The 26,031-nt window shown below is 43.7% G+C and overlaps 1 protein-coding gene across 2 annotated transcripts in view; it reads left to right on the top strand.

The window, feature by feature from the left end:
* The first annotated feature begins 5,545 nt into the window (after positions 1-5,545).
* The window catches only part of KCNN3 (potassium calcium-activated channel subfamily N member 3), a 306,058-nt gene continuing 285,572 nt past the window's right edge, over positions 5,546-26,031 (top strand). Inside the window, exon 1 of one of the 2 annotated variants that reach the window (XM_069078248.1) lies at positions 5,546-6,769. In XM_069078248.1, coding sequence (XP_068934349.1) covers positions 5,882-6,769 — 888 coding nt within the window. In that variant the 5' untranslated portion in view covers positions 5,546-5,881. Of the gene's footprint in view, positions 6,770-7,706; positions 7,807-26,031 lie in introns of those variants that run through there. The other variant, XM_069078250.1, reaches the window with a different exon arrangement.

Genomic DNA, 26,031 nt, shown 5'->3' with positions numbered 1-26,031 from the left:
GGGAATATCAATTTATCAGCTATGTGGAGAATGGATTAAAGGAGAAATGAGGCAGAGGGGTCAATCAGGAGGCTATTACAAAAGACTAGGTGAGTGGTGAAGAGAGCCTGAAGTAGTGTGGAGAAGGGGACAGATGTGAACACATGTGGAAGGGGAATTGAGAAGACCTTGGTTAGTCATGGGGAAAGGAAGAAGGAAGAGTCAATGATGATTCAGATACTTTTGGTATCCTGTTCAGTTATTTCAGACTCTTTGTGACTCTGTTTAGGGTTTTCTTCTCAAAGATACTGAAGTGGTTTGCCATTTCCTTTTCCAGCTCATTTTACAGATGAGGAAACTGAGGAAAACAGGGTGAAGTGACTTGCCCAGAGTCACCCAAGCTAGGAGGTGTCTGAGGTTAGATTTGAACTCAGGAAGATGAGTCTTCTTGATTCCAAACCCAGTGTTCTATCTACTGTACCACCTAGCTTTTGGTATCTTAGGTAGTAGTTTATTTAGGATTGGTGACAAACTGATCAAAGTCACTTAGTTATTCTCTTACCATTTCCTTACTTATCTTGGGTATCAATTCTTTCATAAATGATTTTTGTTTTGTCCTTTCTAGGCTAAGATAATTCTTTTTAGAAGAAACAGAAACAAAATAAGAATTGAGTAGTTTGACCTTCTCTCTATCATCCATTATCATTTTTTTATCTCCCCAAAGAAAAGTCCTCCTCTTTTCCCCAAAATAGTTTTTTTTAAAGCTTTTTTTCTTAGGTTATTCAGAGCTTTTGGTCTCTTGACACTATTGTTATAAGATTGTATCATTCATTTGTATTCATCCTATGCTACTTTTCCTTGCTTCTAACTTTCATACATATATTTTTAAAATTTAGGTTGGTTAGTGAGTCCCCTATGCATCCACATCACTCTCCTTGGATAGCTCCTGTTAGAAGGTAACTTCTAGTGGAATGAACCTCCTTGAGCACAGGAATTGTTTTCCCTTTTGTCTTTGTATCCCTAGCATTTAGCACAGTGCCTGGAATGTGGTATGTGTGACAAAAGTGTAGATGCTTTTTACATTTGATAGTTATCCCATGTGATAATTGGGATAGTAGAGTAACTCACATGGATACATGTGCCATCCATCCACCTTAAGTTTCATAGAATGCGGAATGTCATTTTATTATCTATGAAATCAGTATCAAACTCAAATAGAAATGGATCTCTGAGGGTCACATATTGACTTAGAAAAACACAATTAGCATTATTTGTGTTGTATTGTATTTTTATTTATTTTGTTAAACATTTCCCATTTATATTTTAGCTCTTTTTGGTAGCATTTCAAATTTTGCTAGCCCCTGCAGCCTGGAAGTTTGACACCTCTGCAAGATATACATTCTGTCCACCAGGTGGAGCTATACTCAAGCTATCAGCCCCATAGTCTCATTAAGGTCTCTCTGACACATGAACCAGACAATCTCTGATAATGGCCAGACTCAAAAATGACAGGTTAGGTGATATAAGGTATCAAAATTACCAAAAAACAGTAAATTTCTAACGTGCTACATTCCCACAACCTTTTCAGTCTGGTAGTAGCAGCAGGAGGCATCATGAAGGGCCTCATGAAAAAGGTGGTTCTTGATCTGAGGCTCAAAGTAAAATAGGGATTCTAAGAAATAAAGGTAAAGAGGGAGTGCAAAGGCATGGGGTCAGGAGATAGAGAGCCATATATAAGGAAGGGCAAGACACCCAGTTCAGCTAGACCACAGCATCTATGCACAGAGAATATGGGGGAAAAAAGTAGTTTGAGGCCTTAAATGCCAAGTGGAGGGGTTTGTATTTGATCTTGGAGGCAGTAACAGGGAATCACTGAAGTTTATTGAGTAGGGGAGTGAAATGGTTAGATTTTCAGTTAGGACAATCACTTTGTCAGCTTTGTGAAAGTAATATTAGAGAGGGGAGAGACTTGAGAAAGGGATGTCAATTAGGCTACTATTGCTTAGGTGAAGGAGTTATATTTTTGTGACTACTCTCAGAACCAGGAATTCATGTCACCTGGGAAGCAAAGGAATGGTGCAAAAAGAGAGCTGTCTGCCCTCAAAAGAAATAGTGAATTTCAGAAAAGGAGTGGTTTTGGACAGGGGAAAGATAATGAATTCAAGTTTTGGAAATGTTGAATTTGAGATTTCTATGGTACGTCCAGTAGGAAATATCCAGCTATTGCTGATGTGGAATTGGACTCAGAGAAAGAGACTGGGGCTGGAAATATTGATCTGGGAGTCATCAGCCTAAAGATGATAATTAAACCCATGTGAGTGGGTGAGGTCTCCAAGAGACAGACTTTAAAGAAAAGAGAGAAGAGGGCCTAGGGCAGAGACTTGGGGTATATCCATGGTGATCCAGGAAAAGAAACTGAGGAGTGGGCAGACAGATAAGAGGAGAACCAAGAGAAGGCAGTCTCACAAAAACAAAAACAAAAAAAAGGAGAAAATAGCTTTGCAGAGAGGTGGAGATTAACAGGGTCAAATGTGGTAGAGAGGCCCAGAAGGATGAAGTGAGCCCCTAACCCCTGGCTGTCTCCTATGCATGAAATGCTCCCCCTCCTCTTCAGGACTTGGCTTCACCATCTTCCTTCAAGTCCTGGCTAAAACCCCACCTCCTACAGGCAGCCTTTCCTAATCCTTCTTAATTCTAGAGCTTTCTCTCTGCTGATCACAACAAATAACAAAAATAATTTCCTTTTTCTCTTGTACTTAGCTTATTTGTACACATTTGTTTACATGTTGTCTCCCCCATTAAACTGTGAACTCCTAAAGGGCAGGGACTGTCTTTTGCCTTCTTTTTTATCCTCGGTGTTCAGCACGGTTCCTGGCACATAGTTGATGCTTTAAAAATGTCTGTTGACTGACCAGATGACAGATTAGCCCAAATCTATAACCCAGGTACTGATGGTGTTGAGCAGCAAAGTCCAAGCAAGACTCACAGAACCTCAGAATGTTAAAGCTGATGGTACCTCGGACATCACTGGTCCAAACCGTTGGCAGATAGAAGGAAGGCAGCCTTGGAGAGGAAAAGAGAAGTATAAGATCATTTCCATTCCCTGCAATTGACAAGCACTAGAAATCAATGCTAATCTTTATATCAGTATCCCTATTATTAATAACAGGAATAATCATTTTTCAGGAAGATTTTAAAAATCAGATCTGAGATTTCACTAGTGTAAGGGGCTTTTAGTGAGGGATTTCCTAGATGAATGCATTTGGTACCTTCTCTCTAACTTAAAATCTTAGAGAGTTGTATAGAGAGTTTAGAGTTTAAATGACTTGCCCAGAGTCACAGAGCCAATATGTGGTTGAGGTTGGCCTTGAACCCAGGCCTGTATGATATGAGGCTGCCTTTCATGAGGAAGTTATTAAGTTTAAATTTGAAATCTGAGTGACAAGCTAAACAGAATCTGTTCCTGGCGTTATAAGGCGTCATTCTGTGAGTATGCCCACATCCATAATATGTATGAGGTATGCCCAGTAAGGAGCATGTTGGTCTTTGAATAACTAAGATCATAGGACCTAGAGGGAAGCTTCTTATCACAGAGGAGCATACTTGAGCCCTGAGAGGTGAAGAAATTTCCCACAGGCACATAGTTAATAAGAAGATAGAGCTGAGATTCTAACCCAGGTGACCAGAACAAGATAAAATTTTAACATATTTGGTCTTCTAGTCTTTAAAAACAAAACAGTTTTATTAATGCATTTTGCTTTTATGTCAGTAATTTCTAGATATGGCCTCTCCCCTCCCTCCCCAGCTCCACACTGAATTCACTCTTGTAAGAGTAAAACAGTAAGGGAAAAAGACCCAAATTCAACCCAAACTTAGGGTCTTCATTTGATGATGCATGTCACATCTGCCTTTGTAGCTCCCTCCTAGAGGTTTCGTTATATTTTGAAGGGGAATAAGATTAGTAACTCAGACTTTGGCCTTCGTTCTCCCATTATTGTGGTCTTTGTGGAAATAGTTTGTGGGACTCTGCTGATTTCAACCTACCTCAGTTCATACAAGTCTCCCCATGTTACCACCTGTCTTCCAATTTTCTGACTTTTAAAATTATGACTTTCTCTGAAAGTAATCTTCAGTTCTCAACTATCTGGTTTAATAGAATTAAGGGAAGAATCTGATAATCAACATCCACAGATTATCCAAAAATATCATTTTAGTCAGTTTCTCTAACTCCCTCCCTCTTCCCCCCCCCCCACCTCCTCAAAGCATCTCAGAATAAGCAACATAGTCTGGGTTCAATTGTCCCTCCATTTGGTTTGCTGAGGTAGGAGCACTAATGAGGCCAAGGGTCAGACAGCAGGAAGGAGGCAGAGGGGAGGCAAAGGTCATGGGAAACTAGACTTTTCCCCCAAATCAATCAGCTTTCATTTAAGATGGGAACGAATCCCACCATTGGTCCATTTTTTGTGATTCCCTAAGCATCCAGAATAGGGTCCTGCGCACAGTAGGCGTTTCATAAATAGTTGATTGTATCAAGCTTGGAAACCCAGCAGCAGTTCCGCACTCCTATTGTAGGTATCCTAGGGGGCACCTACAGGGAAGTGATCAGCAGGGAGGCTTCTGCCTTCCTGGCCGTAGGAATATGGTGTCAGAGTTAGGGAGCCAGGATCCCCTCTCATATGGGCACATTCTGCTTCTGGGTGACATTCATTGTTCCATGCTCCATTCTGACTTCCTCATGCTCTGAGCAGCTTTCCTAGGTGCTGCTAGCAGTCTGGAATTCTGGATTTAAGTTTCTCTCTCTCTTTCTCTCTGTGTCTCTGTCTGTCTCTCTTCATTTTGATCTTGGAAAATCAATCAACAAACATTTATTAAGAGCTTACTATGTATGAAGCACTAGGCTAAGTGCTGGTCAAATAGTTTCACATCCTGGGCTTTAGTTTCCTCATTTTTCTACCGAAATGGGTCAGGACTAGGATCATAGGATTTCGCAGGAGGAAGGGATCTCTGAGGAGATGCTTTTGCAGGTACAGGTTGGACTAGACGACCTCAGAGCATTCTTCTAAGTCCGAGATTCTGTGATTCTCTCATCCAGTCCAGTCCCCTCATTTTACAGAAGAGGAAACTGAGGCCCAGGAAGGACAGTGAACTAGAATGCTATCTAGGGTTTCTTCTAGCTCTAACAATATAAGTATGCTTGAATGGAACTTTCCATCTACACCCCCTCCCCCACATACCCTCTCATCACATCCCCTCAGCCTTCTGGCCATCCTTCTTCTCTTACTGGGCCCTCTGCATCCCTTATTCCTTTGGGGTCGACAGATTCCTTGTACCTGTCAGAAAGGGAAGAAGGCAGCTGCTTCAGACGTCAGGCAGGAGAAACTACAAGTCCCAGCCCTCTGCGCAGCCTCCAGCCTGTGCACCCTCTCTGTGGGCTGGGGCTGGGAGAACCGCCTCTTTTAGGAGGAGCATTGTGAAGGGGGCGTTGTTAGGATGTGGTTGGAGAGTTAAGCCAAGCCAATGAGACCAGCTGCTAATAAGTGGGTTTGGCTTACAATATTACAGTGGAAGGAGGAGAAGGAGAGGAAAGCTATTGAGCCTCAGCCGAGTGGAGCTGACCCTTGCCTGAGACTCTTCTAAAGACCACCTCCAGAAGCAGAGTTCTTCCCCCCCCACCCCAGCTCCTCTTCCTCCCCTTCCCACTACAATGCATTCTTGACTGGCAGCATCCGGACTCTAGGCAACCCCAGAGAACCGAACCAAGCCAAAGAAAAGAGGATCAGAGCCAAGACACTCTCTGGCTTTGGATCTCGGATGCCGGTCTTTCTTTGAGGAAATCTCCTGAGAGAGAGAGAGCAGAATTGGGGTGGGGGGTTTGTGGAAGGGACTCCAACTAATCCCCAAGATGGACACTTCTGGGCACTTCCATGACTCTGGGGTGGGAGACTTGGATGAAGACATGAAGTGTCCCTGTCCATCTTCGGGGGACGAGCAACAGCAGCAGCAGCCACAACAGCCACCACCACCACCGGCCCCGGCACAATTGGCCCCCCAGCAGCAGCAACAGCAGCAGCAGCCACAGCCCCCAGCACTGGCACCCCAGTCTTCAAGGCCCCTCACCCAGCTCAACCAACTCCAGAGCCAACCTCTCCATCACAGCCTGCTGCACTCTTCTCCCACCGCTTTCAGGGCCCCACCTTCTTCCAACTCCACCACCATCCTCCACCCTTCCTCTAGGCAAGGCAGCCAGCTCAATCTGAATGACCACTTGGTTGGCCATTCTCCAAGTTCAACAGCTACAAGTGGGGCCGGAGGAGGCTGCAAGCACAGACAGGCGAGCCCACTGGTCCACAGGAGAGATAGCAACCCTTTCACGGAGATAGCCATGAGCTCGTGCAAGTACAGTGGTGGGGTGATGAAACCCTTGAGCAGGCTAAGTGCCTCCAGGAGGAACCTCATAGAGTCCGAGCCTGAAAGCCAACCCCTCCAGATCTTTAGTTCCAGCAATCCACCCGAGATTGTCATCTCTTCCCGGGAGGATCACCATTCCAATCAGACCCTGCTCCATCATCCAAATGCCACCCACAACCACCAGCACTCCGGCACCAGCAGCATCAGCACCTTCCCCAAGGCCAATAAAAGGAAAAACCAAAATATCGGCTATAAACTGGGACACAGGAGAGCCTTGTTTGAAAAGAGGAAACGGCTGAGTGACTATGCTTTGATTTTTGGGATGTTTGGCATTGTTGTTATGGTGATAGAGACCGAGCTCTCTTGGGGGTTATACTCAAAGGTAGGGGCTTCGGTTTCTCTTTATCCCTTTAACAAAAGGAAACAGGAATGTAGGTAGCCAGGAGAGAGACAGAGACGGGGTGAGGAGAGGTATTTTTTTTTAGTTGTATGTCTGAACACTCTGTTAACTTCCCATGGCTTTCTTTCTAAATCAAGGGAGAATTCATTTTCCTTAGGAGAACTCCCCGCCCCCTCCCCGACACTTTCTCTGTTTTTCAGATGCAGTATTAGGTAGGATTAAAGAATCCCTTCTGAGAAATCATTTTTTTTCCTCCTGGCTCATTTGTACTAAAGCATAAACCTGCCGCTTAACACACCAATTAATTACATACACTCTGCCTTGATGTGATGTTTGCCTGTCCCTGCTATTCCCATCCTACCCCACCAACCTCCACCCCATCGCTTTCTCTCCATTTTCCCAAGGTGAAAAAATATAGAAATGTTTGTGTGAGGTCAGTTTACTAAAATCTCTCCAGCCCCCTTCTGTCCTCATCCTCTCCTTCCCCTGCCTCCCAAGTTTCTAATCTTGTCCTCCTCTGAGACTTGTGGCAAATAGTAAAGTATGGTGGCTGTAGCTTCCCTGGTGTATGGGGGCAAACACACAGGAGAATGAAACAGTGTCTCCCTCTCTCACGGAAAGGGGGCTCAGAATCCTCCAGTTTAGTGCCTTGTAAACATTCCCCCAACAAAAATGGCTACAGGTGTTAGTTACCGAAGAAAAGCAGCCCGGCCTCACTTTGCATCACACACATTGTCTTTGCCTTTTCTGTCTCTGAGGCTCCTGACATCTCTTAAGCATGCATGCAGACAGCAAAGACAAGCCAGTGTTAGCGGGAGCCTGGTCCATCACCTCCCACTCCCCAACTCTGCCCATCTTCGCCCCTCAACCCGTCTCCGTGCTCCCAGGGAGGAAAAAAAAAAAAGAGATGTCTGCCCGCAGGAGCAAGGAAACAAGGATGGCTTCGGCAAAGGACCAGCCTCTTGAGTATCATTTGCCTGGTTGGTTCGGTCATTCCCCTGTAGCACAAATCCAAGCAGGTAGGAGGGGGGTTCTCTCTTGCCGAGGGGACTCCGGGAGGTGGGAGTTTCCTCCTCCTAGCGACAAGGGGAGGGAGGAAGGTGGGCTTCTGCCTGATCCCGTCTATGGCTCCCAAGTTACCCTCCTTCGCTCTGGAAGGCTAAGGACCTGATTGGATTTTTGAAGTGTGTGTGTGTGTGTGTGTGTGTGTGTGTGTGTCCGTTCTTTGGCTTGGGTTTCTGGGTTTATTTTTTATTTTAAAAATTTATTGGGGGGGTGTATGCGGGTGGGGGGTTGGGGGGTTGCCGGGAGAGAGGTTGGCGGTGCTGGGGAGTTGATGGGAGGGGTTCCTCGATGCTGTTCAGCTGTTGAAAGATTTTAAATAGAGCTCCTTTTAGTCAGGACACAGCTGCTGTGAGGCTGTCACATTCCTGGTTGAAATCTAGCCACCCAAACCCGGGAGATGCTGCTCGGATTTCCCCCAATCCCCGTCTTTTTTCCCACCGTAAGGGGCCAAGTGCCCTCGCCCGAGCCTATCCCGAGGGCAGGGCAGACCTGTCTGACGGTCGGAGTCATCAGAACTGGGAGATCTTGCGGCTGGGAAGGGGGTGGGGGCAAGTTGTCGGGAGCTCACGTCCTCCCCAGGGCAGTTTCCCAACGAGAGTGTCTTAGCCCCAGTCACTCAGGAACCCTCCCCATTCCGAGAACCACGAGTGGTGCCCGGATTTCCCCTGTAAATCACAGCTCACGCAGCCCACTCATCTCCTCTCCCCCTCCCCCGTCCCGTCTCCCTTTCCCCGCGTTATGGAGGCTGCTCCCAGTCCCCTGGTCCAAGCTGCTGCCGAATACGTTCTCTGGAACGGCTGCTTAGAGCTCTGCTTTACAGATCACACTGGACCCCACCCCTCAGCTCTAGTTAGTGCCGAGCATTAACGTTTGGGAAGAGCTCCTGGTATAGCCCAGGCAAGGGTCCAGTTCAGGGAATCCAGGAGTTCCAAATTGGAGGAATCAGGACAATCCCCACAAATTTGGGGGATGCCAGATCAAAAGGGAAATGTCATCCCTAGCCACACCTGTCAGGCAGCCAGGCTCCAGGGCTCGGGAAACATCCACTGTTCTCGTTTTAGAGTCAAGTGTGGATAGAGCTTCAGTCTCATTCTTACCACAGCGAACTGCCATTTTCACTTTCTGTGGAATAAATGCTGCTGCGGCTGCTGGAGTAGCATGAATGGGGAGGATTTAGGGGAGGGGGAGCGGTCCAAGCCATTGTAGGTCTCTGTGTCGCCAGGTGAGGATCTCAGGGGGGTGTGGGCATTTGAGGTGGCTTGTACTTTCTAACATAAGGGGATTCATGCATTCAGAAGCTCAAGAGACTCATATCAAACAGAGCCCTGACATTCTTTGCTTTCCTTTGGCTTTCTGTTACCAGCGTGAAAGCAAGGTGACTGCTTTCTTTCCATCTTGGTGCTGATGGATGGTGATCACCATTTGAATTTTTTTTTCTATTTAATTGTGGGAGGCAGCGATTAGAATCTCCCTTAAAAAAATTAAACTCCTCTGGCTTTGCTTTTAGTTGGGGGCCATAACAGGTTGGAGAAAACTGGCTGATGGTATTGAGAGGGTATATCCTTAGGAGGAGAAGCGTGGTGGCATAGACTAGATGTCAATCTTTATATATGAAGAATTGGAACAAGGAGGAGGGTGGCCAACTGTTTTCCCATCTCTACTCAGGAGAATGGAGGAAGCACCAGGGTTAGATCATAGCCAGAAGGGTTTGGGTTGGATTGAAAGAAGAACTTCCTGGGCGTGAGGGAGTGGATATACACAGATGGGTAATTGAAGAATTGAAGGTGGGATGGGGGTGCTGGTAGGAAAACTCCTTTACTAATGAGCTTCTAAGATATCCTGCCTTGAGTGGTTACAGCCCTGTCTGGAAGTGGGAATTCTTCCACAGAAAGGCCCGTGGTAAGGTAGCTCAGTGTCCCAGGCGATAGAGGAAGAAGGTATTTAAGGAGTGAAATATTTCCTGAAGCATGTGCTCAAGTGGTCACAAAATTAATTACTCCTGGCAGTTTTTTTAAAAATCTTTACAACTGTGTTACTTTTTCTCCCAATGTGGAAGTGAAACAGATCATGTATCTGCTGCTCTCCTGCCTTCCTGACTACTAAGAGATAGTTGGATGGGAATGAGTCCCCAGAATGGGACTTAGCCTTTTGATGTTGGGATGTTACATGCCTTAAAAATATTGAAATGAACAAGGAAGGGGCAGCTAGGTGGCACAGTGAATAGAACACTGGCCCTGAAGTCAGGAGGACTTGAGTTCAAATTTGGTCTCAGACACTTGACACAAAAAAACTAGCCATGTGACCTTGGGCAAGTCACTTAACTTCAATTGCCCTACCTTTCCCCTCAAAAAAAAAAAAAGCCAACAAAAAATGAACATGAAACATATATTAGTATAAGTGGGGTCTAAAATAAGTACAGAATAGACTATGGGGAGGGGGAAGAGAATAAGCATGTATATAGCATCTACTGTATACCAGGCACTGTGGTAAGCCCTTTTTGGAAATATCAGCTAGGTGGCACAGTGAATAAAGTGCCCGGCCTGCAGTAAGAAAGACCTGAGTTCAAGTGCTGTCTCAGACACTGGTTGTATGATTCTGGATAAGTCACCCTCTGTTTGCTTCAGTTTCCTCATCTGTGAAATAGTGACAATAATAGCACCTACTTCCCAGGGTTGTTATGAGGACCAAATGAGATAATAATTGTAAAGTGCTTAGCACAGTGCCTGGTACATAGTAGGCGCTATATGGATGTTAGCTACTGTTATTACCATTAATGATTATTCATTTGATTCTTTTTTTTTTGGTGTTTTAGAGGGGGGAAGGTAGGGCAACTGGGGCTAAGTGACTTGCCCAAGGTCACACTGCTAGTTTTTGTCTTTAATGTTTGAGGCCAGATTTGATCTCAGGTCTCCTAACTACAGGGCTGTTTGGCGTTTTATTCACTGTGACACCTAGCCGCCCTTATTAATTTCATTCTTACAATAACCCTGTGAGGTGGGTACTTATCATTCTCATTTTACCATTGAGGAAACTGAGGCCATCAGAGGTTAAGTGACTTGCCCAAGGTCACATAGCTAGTAAGTGTCTGAGACTGGATTTGAACTTGGGCCTTCCAGACTTCCAAGTTACGTGCAATATCCATCGTATCACTTCTCAGTTCCCATTTCCCAGTCTGCCCCACTAGGTAAAGCCACAGTGAAGGTTAAGGTTGGGTGGTGCCCAGAGTGACCTACTGATAAGGAAATGTGGGGATTTCATAATATAGACACCTGGAAGAAAGTATAGACAGAGACAAGCATTTTTTCTACAAGGAGGGTTTGTGTGTGTGTGTGTGTGTGTGTGTGTGTGTGTGTGTGTGCGCGTGTGCGCGCATGTGCACGCACATTTGTTGGCTACAGTGACTTCTATTCTGGAGATGTGAATGGAAACATCCCTGCTCTTAACAGGAGAGATGGAGCCTTTTTAAAAAGGCTTTAGGGAATATTTATGTGTGTGAGGCATCATGGTACAGTAGAGTGTACTGGAGCAGAGGTTGTGAATTTTTGAGCCGGTAAGGGATCCCAGAGGCCATCCAGTCTAACCCCCTCATTTTACAGGTGAAGAGACTGAGGCCCACAATAATTTTGATTTGCCCAAAGTCATACAGCTAGGATTTGAAACTGGCTTCCCTGATGCCAGATATACTTTGTGTGACACTCTGTTATTTCTCCAATTGGTGGAGTGAGAGTCAGGAAACACTGGATTCAAATCCTGCTTTCTATATATAGTCACTAGCTGATCAAGTCTTTTTTTTTTTTTCCCTTTGGAGGGCAATTGGGGTTAAGTAACTTACTCAAGGTTACAGGGCTAGATTTTTTTTTGTGTGTGGGTGTTAAGTGTCTGAGACCAGAACCGAACTCCGGTCTTCCTGACTCCAGGGTGGGTGCTTTACTCAATAGCGCCTCAACTGGTTGTGACGGGGCTGCCGTGAATAGAAAGGCTTTGTCAGTTTTAAAGTTTTGTTCATGTGTCTATTGTTATTATCTGTGTTTTGATAGAAGCCCAAAGAGAACAATCATATTCACATTTGGAGAGTTTTTTTTTTAAGCAATTAGAGGTAGAAGTGCCTCTTGGAGTGCCCATTGGAAAAATCCTGCTTAAAATGGGGCTTCATATAGATAGCACCAGTCAGAGTTAGCTGACTGCATTGGGGATTCCTCAAAAGCATTTTGAAAATTCTTAGGAGTGTGCATTCCCATTCTGGGTTGCTTTGGAAGCTTCCTTAGATATCAGGCCTACTCCAAGCAGTGATCGAAGGACCCTGATGGAGGCAAAGTCCTTAGTCTTCCTCCCCTCCCTGGATTGAGGGAGGAGATTGTTTTTCTCTGGGCCCTACCCAGGCTTGGGAAGACCTTCCCACCCCCCGGTTCTCTCCATGTGGAATTTACCTCTCCCAGGGCTCCACCTGGGAACTGGTGCCTCTGTCCAGCTGATGCAATCATCAGCTAGTCTGGGAGGATGAGGAGTTTGAGGCTCCATCTTGGAGGAAGTCAGGAAATCCTGCCCCAGGGGTTTGTTCTGGTTCTGGCATAGCTCCTTAAAAGAATCATCTCTCCTTGACTTTTACTCCTCCTCATGACTCCCAGATCAGGAGCTCTTACCTTTTTGTGTGTCATGGATCCCAGTGGCATTCTAGTGAAGCCTAATGGACCCTCTTCTCAAGATACTGCTTTTAAATGTACAAAATCAAATACAGGATTGCAAAGGAAATAAATTATATTGAACAACAATCAATATATATTAAAAAACAAAATCAAACAAGTTCTTGGACCCCAGTTAAGAACCTTTGCTCTAAAATCTCATAGTTGCCCTTTCCATATACCCAGAGGTACCCCCTGCCTACTGCCTTCTTTCCTTTCCAAGTATGCCATGGTAACATTAGAGTCTTTGAGCAGAGGGCACTCTGTGGACTTGCTGAAATTCTAGGTGTCCTGTCTGTTTGCCATCTGGCCCCAATCCTTACCTGGAGCTATGGAGCCTGCCTTGGGCAAGGAGGCTTTCTGGCTACTAATTACTCTTCTTTAAATACAGGAAAGCTGATCATGGAAAATCACTTTTCATTAATAATCCCAGAGGAGGCCAGTGATGAGCCTTGAGTACTATTGCTTTCTTCACGTACCAACTGTCTAGCAGTAGAGTTGATGACATGTTGGGTCTTAGGTGTAGATGAACCAGTCCTTAAGTGGTCTAATCTACTCTCCAGCCTTCAAGCAGGACTTCTCTCAGCTTAGACCAATGGATATTTTTAAAGAGAAGGAGGAAAGGGCAATGGAAGGAAGTATTTATAGAGTGTCTACTATGTGCCAGAGACTATGCTAAGAGCTTTTTACAAATATTGTCTCATTTGGTCCTCACAACAATCCTGCCAGGTAGGTGCCCTTATTACCCCCATTTTAAAGTTGAAGAAACTGTGGCAAACAGAAGTTTGGTGACTCGCCCAGGGTCACATAGCTAGTAAGTATCTGAATCTGGATTTGAACTCAGGTCTTCCTGACTCCAGGCCCACAGCCTGAAAGGTGGTCTTCCAACCTGCTTCAGGACTGAGTCATCCTCCATGTCCCATCACCTTCTTCCCTCATCTGATTATTCAAATAGAGGATAGAGTAACCTATAGTCTTGTCATTTGCCTCTTGGCAAACTACACTGGGAATTAAAGGCTGCCTGAGGTTTCTGATAAGTGGACAAGGTTGTCCTGATTCCCACCTCATCCTGTGGCATATTTTGATGTGCGTTGTGTAGGTGCATGTGTGTGTTTATAGGGCCACCCTGATCTTCTGGGGAGAATTTCAGAGCATTCAAGAGTCTAACATTTCTAGTATTCTGAGACAGCCGCTAAACTGACAGACATCTCCGCACAGGTCTTTCCTCTGTGCAAAGACAAGCTTTGATAAAGAGATCCTGGAATGGGAGGCCCCTGTTCAGATGAATAGAATAGAGACACGACACCAAAGGTCACCCTTCAGGGGCAAGGTTATGAGCTTCTTCTGTCTGGATTCCAAAGAGTGTCAAAAGTCCCGAATTGGGGAGAGAGTGGCTCTGCTTAGTCAGATAGATAAGGAAGCTTTTCTCCCTCAAAGGGTGGTGGCTGCTTTATTTATAACCTTTGGGGACAGGCTTTGAGTCAAATGCTTGTAACCCACAAAGGGTATGGCTAACTTTGTATATACCCTTCTACTTGGCATGTCATCAGTCTATTTATAGCTGTCCTAGGGGGAAAGACTCTAATGTGCCTGGACTTCCCGGCTGGGTTCCCCATAGACAATATTACCCACATGCTCAGGCATGGGGTTTGTAATTGCTGGCACATTTATCTCCTGCATGTAATTAGATAGAAATAATTTTTAGGACTCCCATATTATTCTTACTATATCCATTAGAAAGGCTGATTTGTGGGACCATGGGGAAAAAAGGGTGCTTTTAAAAAAACTGAGCAGCCTCTGTTGAGGCCCCACGTCCCAGATGAGGATCCATGTAAAATAAAGACAGGATTGCTGGGGATTTGTTGGAATTATTTGTAAAGTACACTTTGGGAGAGGATAATATATGTGTGCATGTGTGCCCGTGTGAAAGAGGGAGAGAAATTGTGAGTGGGTGGATGTATATTGATGAAATGCTGCCTTACTCAGCCCCAGTGGCAGGTGGATTAACTTGTTCATTCTTAGCTGTTTCTCTCTCCCCCTCTCTCCCTCCCTCCCTCCCTCCCTCTCTCTCTCTCTCTCTCTCTCTCTCTCTCTCTCTCCCTCTTTCCTTTCCCCCCTTTGTCTCTTTTCTTTTCTCCCTCTCCCTCTCTCCATCCTATCCTCTCTCAGAGAGACACACACAGAGAAAGAAGAAAGCAAGTTACCCTTTCCTCTTTAAAATAACAAGGGGACCATGTTGTTATAGAGAGGGAGGCTGTGGGAAGGAACATTGTAGTCACTTTTCTCTTTTGGGGAAAACCCCAACTGAAACTGATGTATTTTTCTTATGCTTTGTTCCTCCTCCTCCTCACCCCACCCAGGCTCACCCACTCCCTGTGGCCAGGCTGAGCTCCCAGAGAGGGGGAGGGGGAAGAGGAAAGAAGAGGCAAAAGCTATTTTTCAAAATGGTTATAAGAAAAATCAAGGTGTGATGAGATGAAACACAGTAGAGGGAAATGTTTGGCTGGCACACAGGAGGAGTTCCCAGCATTACAGTGAGATTCAGCAAGTGGAAGAAAAACAAAATCAAACTCCCAACAGTCATTACTAAGGTAGGCCTATTTCATAGGATTAGAGAATTGTAGGAAGGACTTCAGAAGGCACTTAGTTCAACCCCCTCCCCATACAGTGAATCCCCTATGATATCCACAATGAATGGTCAGCCAGCCTTTGCTTGAACAGCTCTAGGGATGGAGAACTCACTCCTCAGTGGCAGCCCATTTCTCTTTTGGATTCTTCTCTCTCATTGTAGGGAAGTTTTTCCTTCTATTTCTCTGGTCATATTTATGAAGAGGTAAGTTTTGGGAGATGGCTGGGATTCAGTCCTATGTGGAGGCAGTGGGAACAGACCAAATGGATTTTTGGGATACATTCCAGCCTTAGAATTTCACCCAGATCACTCCCTCGGGATTCCTGTGCCTGGAATTAATTTTTGATTAAATAGTAGAGCGAGGCAGAGGTGAAGCCAGGAGTAAATCCATCAGACTGGAGTGGATTTGTCAGATGCTGCCCTATTGGCCCCCTCCTTGTGCTCCTTAAAGTACGCAGCAGGGTCAGGATAGCTGGAACCAAACTCTAGCATAAGCTGGCCATTAGAGCCTGACTGAGGCAAATATTAGCAGCCTTCTCTCTTCCAGCCTTCATTATATATCATTCTATCTTTTCTCTTTTCCATTTCCCTTCCTACTTGCTTCCCTTCTGACTTCCTTTCTTTCCCCTTCTCTCTTCCTTTCCTCTTCTCCTCTCCCATTTTCCTCTTTTTCAAGGCTGTCTGGGAACCTCAGAGGCTTTGTTCAGCTCTGCTAATGGTATTCAGAGAAGCGGCCAATTAGCATAATGGAAAGAATGATCAGGAAGTCCTGAGTTCAAATCCAACCTCAGATGCTTACTAGCTATGTGACCGTGGGCAAGCCATTTTACTTCTCTCAGCCTTACTTTCCTCATCTGTAAAGTGGGAATGATAACAGCACTTCATAAGGTTGTTGTGAGGTTCAAATGAGATAAAATCTGCAAAACACTTTGCAAGCTTTAAAGTGCTATATAAGTATAAGCAATTATTGTTATTAAGGGAGGAGGAAGCAGGGAAGACAATTTTGTGCTAACCTGGAGAGGAGGGGTTGATGTGATAATCCTGCAAGGTTTCTTCCATTTCTTGTGGGCAAGTTCACTTACACTCTCTGGGCCTTAGTCTTTTTATCTGCAAAATAAAGGTTGCTGGGTTAGAATTTTTTTAAAGCTCTTTTCTAACACTGAAGTCCTATAATTTGAGCTTTAATGAGAACATACTGATCTTCATGGTATTTCCTAATGAGTAGGAAGGCATTGCCATTGTGGTACAGTGGGAGGAGAACTTGATTTTTTATTTTTTGAGACAGAAGACCAGAATTTGAATTCAGACTCTTTTACTTACCTCGAACATTGGATCAAGTCACTGTTCTTCTTTTAAAAAATGAGGGGATTGAATTACATAATGCCTAAGGATCATAGGATGATAAACACAGAACTGGAAGGGACCTTATAATCCAACCTCTTTGTTTTATAGATAAGGAGACTGAGACCTAGAGAGGGTTGTGACTTACCTAAAGGTCACAAAGTTAATAGGGCTGAGATTCAGACTCAAGCTATTTAACTTCAAATCCAACATTCTTTCCATTTGGCCATTCTGGCCCAACTCCCAAGCATGTACCACAATGGAGGGGGGCAATGGGATATAGTTGAAAGAACCAGTCCTTGGCATTGGGAGATTGGTGTTTAAATCTCAGGTTTCTTATTCACTGAATGACCTCGAACAGGTCACTTCCTCCCTGTAGGCCCTCAGTTTTCTCATCTACAAAATGAGGATAAGAGAATCTCTCCAGTTTCTTTGGAAGCAACGAGGCGATGTAGTGCACAGAGCACTGGGTCTGGAGTCAGGAAGAGTCATCTTTGGGAGTTCAAATCTGACCTCAGATATTTTCTAATTGTTTGTCCCTGGGCAAGTCACTTAAGCCTGTTTGCCTCAGTTTCCTCATCTGGAAAATGAACTGGAGAAGGAAATGTCAAACCCCTCCAGTATCTCTGCCAAGAAAATTCCAAATGGAGTCACAAAAAGTCTGACATGACTAAAATGACTGGATGACAACCATAACAAAAGCGTTTCTTCCAGGTTAACCTACCAACTTATAATCGTGATACATTAATTGAGAGAGAGATCTTGACTGTGTTGCTACTAACTATGTGAACTTGTGGAAATCACCTATCATTTCTGGTACTCAGTTTCTTCACCTGTAAAATAAGGGTATGGGACTATATGAACTCCAAGGTCTCTTTTTGCTCTAAATCTGTGAGCCCATGAGTTCCCATTTGGTGTCCTGTATCTCCTGGGCTTGAGAAACAGTCACTGGAAGAGTAGTGGGTATGTTGCATTACCTTCTGTACAGTTAGGGAATGCCTTTGCCCCTTAGCAACTCAGGTGTGAGAGCAGAGAATAATAATAATAGTAAGGTTAATAATAATAATAATTAACATTTATATAATGCTTAAAGGTTTACAAAGCACTTTACAGACATCCTAATGGTAAACCTGGAAGACAGGTGCTATTATTATCACCATTTTACAGATGAGGAAACTGAGGCACAGAGAGCTTAAGTGGCTTGCTCAGTGTTGTACAACTAGTATTTGAGGGAAGGTTTGAACTCAGTGCTTTCTGACTTAGAGTCAGTGAGCTATTCATTGTGCCACTAGTTGCCTAATGGTATAAAAAGGCAGGTAGAAACTAGGAAGATTTAGTGGCCTTACTTGTTGGTTTTTTTTTGTTTGTTGTTTTTTGAGGGGGAAAGGCAGGGCAATTGGGGTTAAGTGACTTGCCCAAGGTCACAAGGCTAGTGAGTGTTAAGTGTCTGAGGTCATATTTGAACTCAGGTCCTCCTGGCTCCTGGGCTGGTGCTCTACTCACTGAGCCACCTAGTCACCCCATACTTATTGTTTAAAGAGTTGAAAGAACTGAAATTTGTCTAAACTTGATGTCAAGAATAGCTTTCTTGCAACTGGGACTGTCCCAAAGTGGAAAGGCCTGCCTCCCAAGGGGAGGAATAGGGTCCCTCTCATAGGATGTCCTCGAGTGAAAGGGGGCAACCACTTGTATGGTGACCCAATGCCAGTTGGCTTTGAAAGATCATGGCGAATGGGAGAAATGTGACTTCCTGGAGAATGGTAACTACAGCCAGGAATTTCAGGAAGAGAAGAGAGTCAAGTGTGTGAACTCTAGGCTAGTGAACTTTGATTTGATTCCTGACAAAATTCTAGGGCATGTTATTAAGGCAATGCTTAGGGAACATCTAGAAAAGAAACCAGTGAGAGCTAAAAGATAGTAGGCTTCATCAAAAATAGGTCTTGCAAGATTCATTTTATTTCCTTTTTTAACTGGGTTGTTAGACTGGTAGAACATGGGAATAATCAAAAGTGGAATGGGTTGATATGGTTCACCTAGATTTTAGCAGGGCATTAGAGCAGGACTTCCTAACCTGACGTCTGTAAACTTGACTTTACATATTTAGATAACTGTATTTTAATATATTGATTTCCTTTGTAATCTTTTAAATTTTATTTTATGCACTTATAAACAGCTAGGTGGCACAGTGGATAGAGGTCTGGGCCTGGAGTCAGGAAGACTCATCTTCCTGAGTTCAAATCCAGCCTTAGACATTTCCTAGCTGGGTGACCCTCGGAAAGTCACTTTACCCTGTTTGCCTCAGTTTCCTTATCTGTAAAATGAGCTGGATAAGAAAATGGCAAACCACTGCAGTATCTTTGCCAAGAAAATCCCAAATGGGGACAAACAATCAGACACAACTGAAACGACTGAACAACAAAAACCATTATTCTGAAGAAGGAATCCATAGGCTTCATCAGTTTGCCAAAGGGTTTCATCAGTCTTGACCCAAAAAGGGTTAAGAATCTCTGCACCAGAGAAAGTGTCTCACACTATTCCTGAAGGGAAAAAATTTCAGAGATGTGGGCTAGGTGATAATACAATTAGAGAGAGTCAGAACTAGTTGAATGATAGAACCCAAAGGGTAGTTATTAATGACTCAGTGGTGGGGACCTGATAGCTGTCTTCACAAAGGACTGGCATGTGGAGGAGGAATCAGGCTTTTTCTGTTTGGCCCTGGAGAGAAGAACCAGGAGTAATGTGTGCAAGTTGCAAGGTGAATTTAGGCCTGATGCCAGGAAAAGCTTTCTAACAATTGGAGCTGTCCAAAAGCTGAAGGGATTGCCCCAGGAAAGAGTGGATTCCCTCTCACTAGATGTCTTTGAGCAAAGGTGGGAAGACCACTGTCAGGTAAATTTTTTTTTTTTGAGGCAATTGAGGTTAAGTGAGTTGCCCAGGGTCACACAGCTAGTAAGTGTCTTAGGCTGAATTTGAACTCAGGTCCTCCGAACTCCAGGGTCGGCATTTTATCTCTTGCACTACCTAACTGCCCCATGTCAGGTAGATTGTTGAGGGCATTCTTGTTCAGGTGTGGGTTGGACCAGATGGCAGAAAAAAAGTCAAGCTCACTAGGCTATAATTTGCAGATTCCATTTTCTTCCCTTTGTGGAAAATCCAGACATTTGCCCCTCTCTAGTCCTGGGATACATTTCATGTTTGCCATGATCTCTAAAAAAAGTTTCTGATGGTGGCTCAAAAATCACACCTGCTAATTCTTTCACTCTACCTTAGGAAAAAGTTCATTTGGGGATCAAATGAGATAATATTTGCAAAAAAGGTGCTTAGTACTATGCTTGGCACATAGTAGGTGCTATATATATTCTTATTCACTTCCTTTATCCCCTTCTCTGGGTCCAGTGACTTTAAGTCATTGAGGATGATATCCTATCTCAGGATCTCTCTCTTTATCTGATGTTTACATTTCCTCATTAACTATTTTTATTCTGTCCAAAGATCCTTCTCCTTGGTTGAGAAAACAAACACAAATTTTGAGCTGAGCAGTCCTGCCTCCACACTGTTGTTTGTTACATTGTTCTATCCACCTGCAGCAGCTTTCTTTCAGCCTCTTCTTTCCCTGTTTTATACAGCTTTACTTTTCCTTACCAGTCTCAGCACATTTTGAACTGCAGTGCTCCTGACACTATTCCCCCAGGACGATCCTACACGTTCACCTTCATCCTCTGATGGCTTGCTCTGCTTCCATCTTTTTTTCTTCCTCCAATTCTGTCTAACCAAGTTTGTTAAGCACTTGATATATGCAAGATACTGAGGATATAACAATAATTTCTGATGTCAGGGAGTTTGCATTCTTTTTTTTGTTTGTTTTTGGAGGGGTAATTGGAGTTAAGTGACTTGCCCAAGGTCACACAGCTAGTAAGTGTTAAGTAGCTGAGGCTGGATTTGAACTCAGGTCCTCCTGATTCCAGGGCCGGTGCTCTATTTACTGTGCCACCTAGCTGCTCCTAAGAAGTTTGCATTCTAATGGGGTGGGGGGGGGCAGGGGGGTTTACATCATTTAAAGAACTTAATCTATTCCTTGTACATTTGAAATAGTTACTTTAGATAGTGGTCCCTTTTCTTCCTCACTGGAATTATTTCTCTTTGTCTTCAGAGTTCACATCTCCAGAGATTCCTATTTCTTCAAAGGTTGAATTCCCCTGCAGAAAATTTTACTTAAGCTTTTGCTGAACTATTCAAAATTTGCTCTCCCCAAATCCAGGGTGCACATCTGACTATGCCTGGCTTTTCTTTCCTTATCTGACAGAAATTCTATGGTAGAATGGCCACATATTCCAAGGTTCTGATCAGTCCTACCCCACCAACCAATTCCTCCAGGGTCATGAGAATCAGGTGCAGAAAGAAGTTCCCCTCATTGGTCCTTGGTCCTTTTAAAGGGTGAAATAATCATGAAGGCAAGTTATTTAAATTACTTTCTCTACTTTGGACAAAGAAAGGGCACTCTAACAGACATCCCCCTCCCACCCCCCCTTCACTGTGGCATGTGTCCATGTTAGTTTTGTGATCCATTTCCAGAATTCCCATCAATTTTTCTTTTCTGCCCAAGTGCTCTATAGTCCCGGGCTTTGGGAGAGGGGGGGCTCAGAAAACCTTAAAGCACTATATAAACTTATTATTAATACTATGAGTAGTAGTAATATTCAGTTTTCAGGCATCTGGGCTGGTGATGACTTCATTCACTGAGAGCTTTCAACTGCATTCTTCTGAGCTCTAGTACTGTTTACTAGCAAAACAGGGGTATGCCCATAAATGTTTAACAACTGGGTTCCCATGGTAGGGGAATCTGTATCTATGTCTATGTTTGTATCTGCCTCTCTATATCTCTATCTCCACACAATTTGAAGTTTCATTTGCATTATACTTTCTTAAGTTCAGAAAATTAACGAAGCAATAAATCAAGCCCTGATTTGTAGTGATTTTGATTTTTGAGGTATAAATGCTCACACTGAAAATGTAACCATCGGCTTGCCATTAGAGCTAAGTCCAACACACTCCTGTCTGTAGTATATTCTGCTAACAATATTGTTCCTATTTTATGCTTCTTTTAGACTTTACCCAAATGCCCTCTCCTGTGCTTCCCTGCTGTCGCTCCTAAATTTCCTCACATCTTAACCTTTTCTTTTTGAATAAGGTATATCCTTCCAGATTCATATTTTAGTCTCATTCCACCGACTCTCAGTAAACCTATGAGGCCAAATCTGCATCCTGGTGTAAGGATCTCTAGTTCACCTTGCCTATTTTCTGTGCTTTGTGCAATAGTGTATAGACATTAGAAGCGATGTTTGATTGATTTCTTTGATTTTGTCTCTTGTGAGTTTCTGGATGTCCCTAATGCTAGTATTACTAAAGATTAGGATCAGTTGGTAGAAGTTACAGATTAGTCAAGTCAACAAACATTTATCACATGCTTACTATGTGCCAGGATACAAATAAAGGTAAAATGAAATGCATTTCCTATCCTCAAGGAACTCACTATCTAATGAAGAAGACTACATACAAACAACTATGTACAGAGAAAACTGCTACATATCAGATGAATTGGAGATAATCAACAGAAGGAAGGCATTAAGAGAGAATAGGAGGGGTGGCTAGGTGGCGCAGTGAATAGAGTACAGTACCAGCCATGAAGTCAGGAGGACCTGAGTTCAAATCTGACCTCAGACACTTAACACGCTTACTAGCTATGTGACTTTGGGCACGTCACTTAACACCAATTGCCCTCCAAAAAAAAAAAAGAGAGAGAGAGAGAATAGGAATGGTTTCTTCTAGGAGGTGAGATTTCAATGATCTTCTTAACAATTAGACCTTGTCCAAGGCAGAATGAAGTGCCTTAGGAGAGAGAGTGAATGTCCTCCTCTCTAGAGGTCTTCAAGTTAGATGTTCACTTTTTGGCAATGTTATAGAGGAGACTCTCAGGTATGGGTTGGGCTAGATGGTTTTTGAACTGCTTTCCAAATCTGACATTCTGAGGTTTGGTATGTCTCTCTCTCTCTTTTTCTTTCTTTTTTATCTATCTATCTATCTATCTATCTATCTATCTATCTATCTGTCTGTCTGTCTGTCTGTCTGTCTGTCTGTCTGTCTGTCTGTCTGTCTGTCTGTCTGTCTGTCTATCTACCTACCTACTTATCTATCCATCCACCCATCTATCCATCTATCTATCTATCTATCTACATACCTATCTACCTATCTATCCATCCATCTATCTAGCATTCTTATACCATGAGTACAAATGTTGTGGGGTTGTTTTTTTTTTTTTTTCCCAGTCAAAAAGAACTCCAGACTGGAAGCAGGAAGACCTAGGTAAGTGTCCCAGCTTTGCCTCTTACTAACCACATGACCTTGGGCAAGTCATTTTTTCTTAGTTACCTCATCTGTAAAATGTGGGGGTAGGACCAGATGATTGCTCAGATCTCTTCTCCTAGCTCTAAATTCTGCGGTTCTGTGAGAGTATGAAAGATCCCAATGAAGCAAAAGGTGCGTCTAACCCACACATGTGGTTTTGTTCTTTTCCTTTATAAAAATTGAAATGCCTAGCCTAGTAGTTACTAGGTAACCTCTTCAGTGTTTCAATCAAAACACCAAAAAGCTAATTTGACTAAAAGAAAGAGCAGGTTGGGGAGAGGAGGGAGGGCACTTTGGCTGTGGCCCAGCCTGGACCTCCCAAGGCCAACAATCCTATGATTTTTCCTCTGAAGAGTCAATCAGGCAGACCATTTTCAGAACATGTGTTTAGAACCATTTTTTACTCTGACAGCAACACCAGTGGTTAGATATGGATGTAAAAATATGTCAGGTTGAGAGAGAACAAAAGAGGAAGAAAGGACCCTCTAGTCTCTAGGCTTCTAGTGTGCTGACATTGGAATATGACTCCACTGAGGTTGTTTTTTTAAATAATAAAACTAATTTTACTTAATTAATGAGCACACATGAAGCAGCAGATTAGTAGGGCTTGTCTAGCTGCATTTTCTGGCCAGGTGGCTAACTTCTGGGCAGTGTCTGAGTCCACATGGCACCATGGCAGTGTATGCAGGTTCTGTTGCCTACTGCTTGTTTGAATTGCCTCACTCTCTCATCTGCAAAATGGGGATAAAAATCTTTGTTCAACTATGTGCTTTTCGCCTTTCTTTGTATCCCTAGTACTTAATATAGTGCTGGCACATATAAAAAGCTTAATGAATGTTTGTTGACTGACCTCTGAGTTTATAATAAAAACTTAATAAATGCTTGTTGACTGACTGCTACCTCCCAAGGGTTGTGAGGAAATTGTTTTGTAAACCTTAAAGTGCTATATAAATTAGAGCTGTATTAGATGACCTTTTAGATCTCTCCCTACTCAGTGATTCTATGAGTCTATGGATTTATTAAATGCCCTACTATGTGCCAGATACTGTTCTAAGAATTGGGGAATATGAAGAAGCAAATGAAATAGTTGCTGCCCTGAAGGAGTTCCCCATTCTGCTAGGAGGGGGATTGGGGAGCAGCATGAAGTCAGGTCAGAGGCTAAGAGAAGACTTGAGAAAAACCAGGAGGACCAAAATGAACAGGCAGAGAGGTTTTGAGAGAGAAGCATGCCAGAGAGGTAAAGATAACGTCAATGATAGAGGAAGGTATGAGGATAATAAGAATAACTGCTCACATTTATATATGGCACTTTCAATCAATCAGTGGTATTTATTAAAGTGTCTACTATGTGCTGGACATTGGGACTACAAATATAAAGAATGAAGCAATCCTTATGCTCAAGTTGCTTAACTTCTACTGGGGAAAACAGTAATATATCAAAATACAGACAACATAAATATATACAGCCTTTATTTCATTTGGTCCTCCTACTTCTATGAGGTGGATGGTACAAAGATTATGCTCCTTTGGAAGTTGAAGAAAAGGAGGCTCAGACACTTGAAGGGTCTTGCCTAATGTCACAGGGTTAGTAATGGGAGTTGAACCTGAGTCTTCTGACTCCAACTCCAGGGTTATTTTCACTCTATTGGAACCACTTAGCTTCTCTGCCTGTCTCCTGTATGACCTTGGGTAAGTCACTTAACCTCCATATCCTCAGGTTCCTCATAGGTCAAATGAAGGGATTGGATTAGGTTGTTTCTGCAGCCCCTTCCTGATCCTATGATCCTGACTCCCAAAGGACCTTATCTAAATAGTGGGGGGTGGGAGGGATAGGGAAGTTGATCAGAGTGCTCAGATCAGTTGAATCTTTCCAATCTCCTTGAAATGACTGTAGGAGGAACACGTAACCGAGACAATGAGATGTGAGAATGTCTCCTTTTTAGACCTCGCCCTTGTTGTCTGCCCTTTACTTCTAGTCATTTCAAGTGGATTGCTGTTGTTCACATACTGACTGTGTGTGTAGTCATACAGTCAATTATTACTGACTCTTCATGACCCCATTTGGGGTTTTCTTGGAAAAGATACTGGAGTGGTTTGCCATTTGCTTTTCTTGCTCATTTTACAGATGAGGAAACTGTGGCAAACAGGGTTAAGTGACTTGCCCACCATCACCTAGCTAGTAAGTGTCTGAGGCTGGATTTCAACTCAGGTCTTCCTGATTCCAGGTCCAGGGCTTTATGTTATCTTCTCCTGCAGAATGCAAACTCCTTGAGGGCAGGGGCTGTTCCTTTTGTGTTTCCATAGACCCAGTGCTGAGCACCTGGCTCATAACAGGTGCTGAATAAATGCTTGTTGATTGACTGACCCAGGCACAGCAGAGACAAAGATAGAGGAACACTTGATATTTTCTGTTATGTAACTCCAAGAAGGCAGATTTTTCAGTCTAGACCTGAGATGTGGGTGCTGCTCTTACGGTTCATAGGATTTCCAATTTAGATCTGGAAGGGACCCATTGAGGTGATATGCTCCTCAGCTAAGCATATGGTGCCTTTACATATTACCCTAGTTAGGGGTGGGGGTCTTCCTATCTCTTGATTTTCAGCCACTGTTTACAAAGGGTTCACCTTTTAACCTCAAATGTTTGGCTCCCTTCCTGCCAGCTCTGGGTGGAACCAGGGGAAATGGCAGGTGGGGCATGCACGGAGGAGGGGAGGAGAGATGTCCTAAGGGGCGAGAGCCCCAACTGCCTTGGCGGGGGTGGAAGCACATACAGACCAGTGCTGGGGTCTTGTTTGCTTGGGGGGTAGGTGGGGAGTGGGCTGGAGACCTGAATAGTGTTCTTAACAGAGCCATGTTGGCCATAAATGAACAACAAAGTGAGAAATAGTATGCAAATGGGGACATCTGTTACTTTTGAGTCCATTCGGGTGCTTTTCATAGAAAGACCTTGGTGCTATGTTTGGTATCTGATGGGCAAGAGTGCAATTGGCTGGGTTAAGCAATTCTTACCCAGTACCTCCTTGTTGTGACTAAATCTATCAGTTAGTCAGTTAACAAGCACTTATTAAGCGCCAGGCCCTATGCTAAGAGCTGGGAATACAAAGAACGGCAAAAGACAGTCCCTGCTC

Source organism: Petaurus breviceps, unplaced genomic scaffold (assembly GCF_028583685.1).
Source record: "Petaurus breviceps papuanus isolate PSGF00001 unplaced genomic scaffold, PetGlider_PUasm1.0 91023, whole genome shotgun sequence".
Classification (NCBI taxonomy): Eukaryota; Metazoa; Chordata; class Mammalia; order Diprotodontia; family Petauridae; genus Petaurus; species Petaurus breviceps.
The sequence above is the reverse complement of the archived record's forward strand: the minus strand, read 5'-3'. Positions and strand labels throughout refer to the sequence as shown.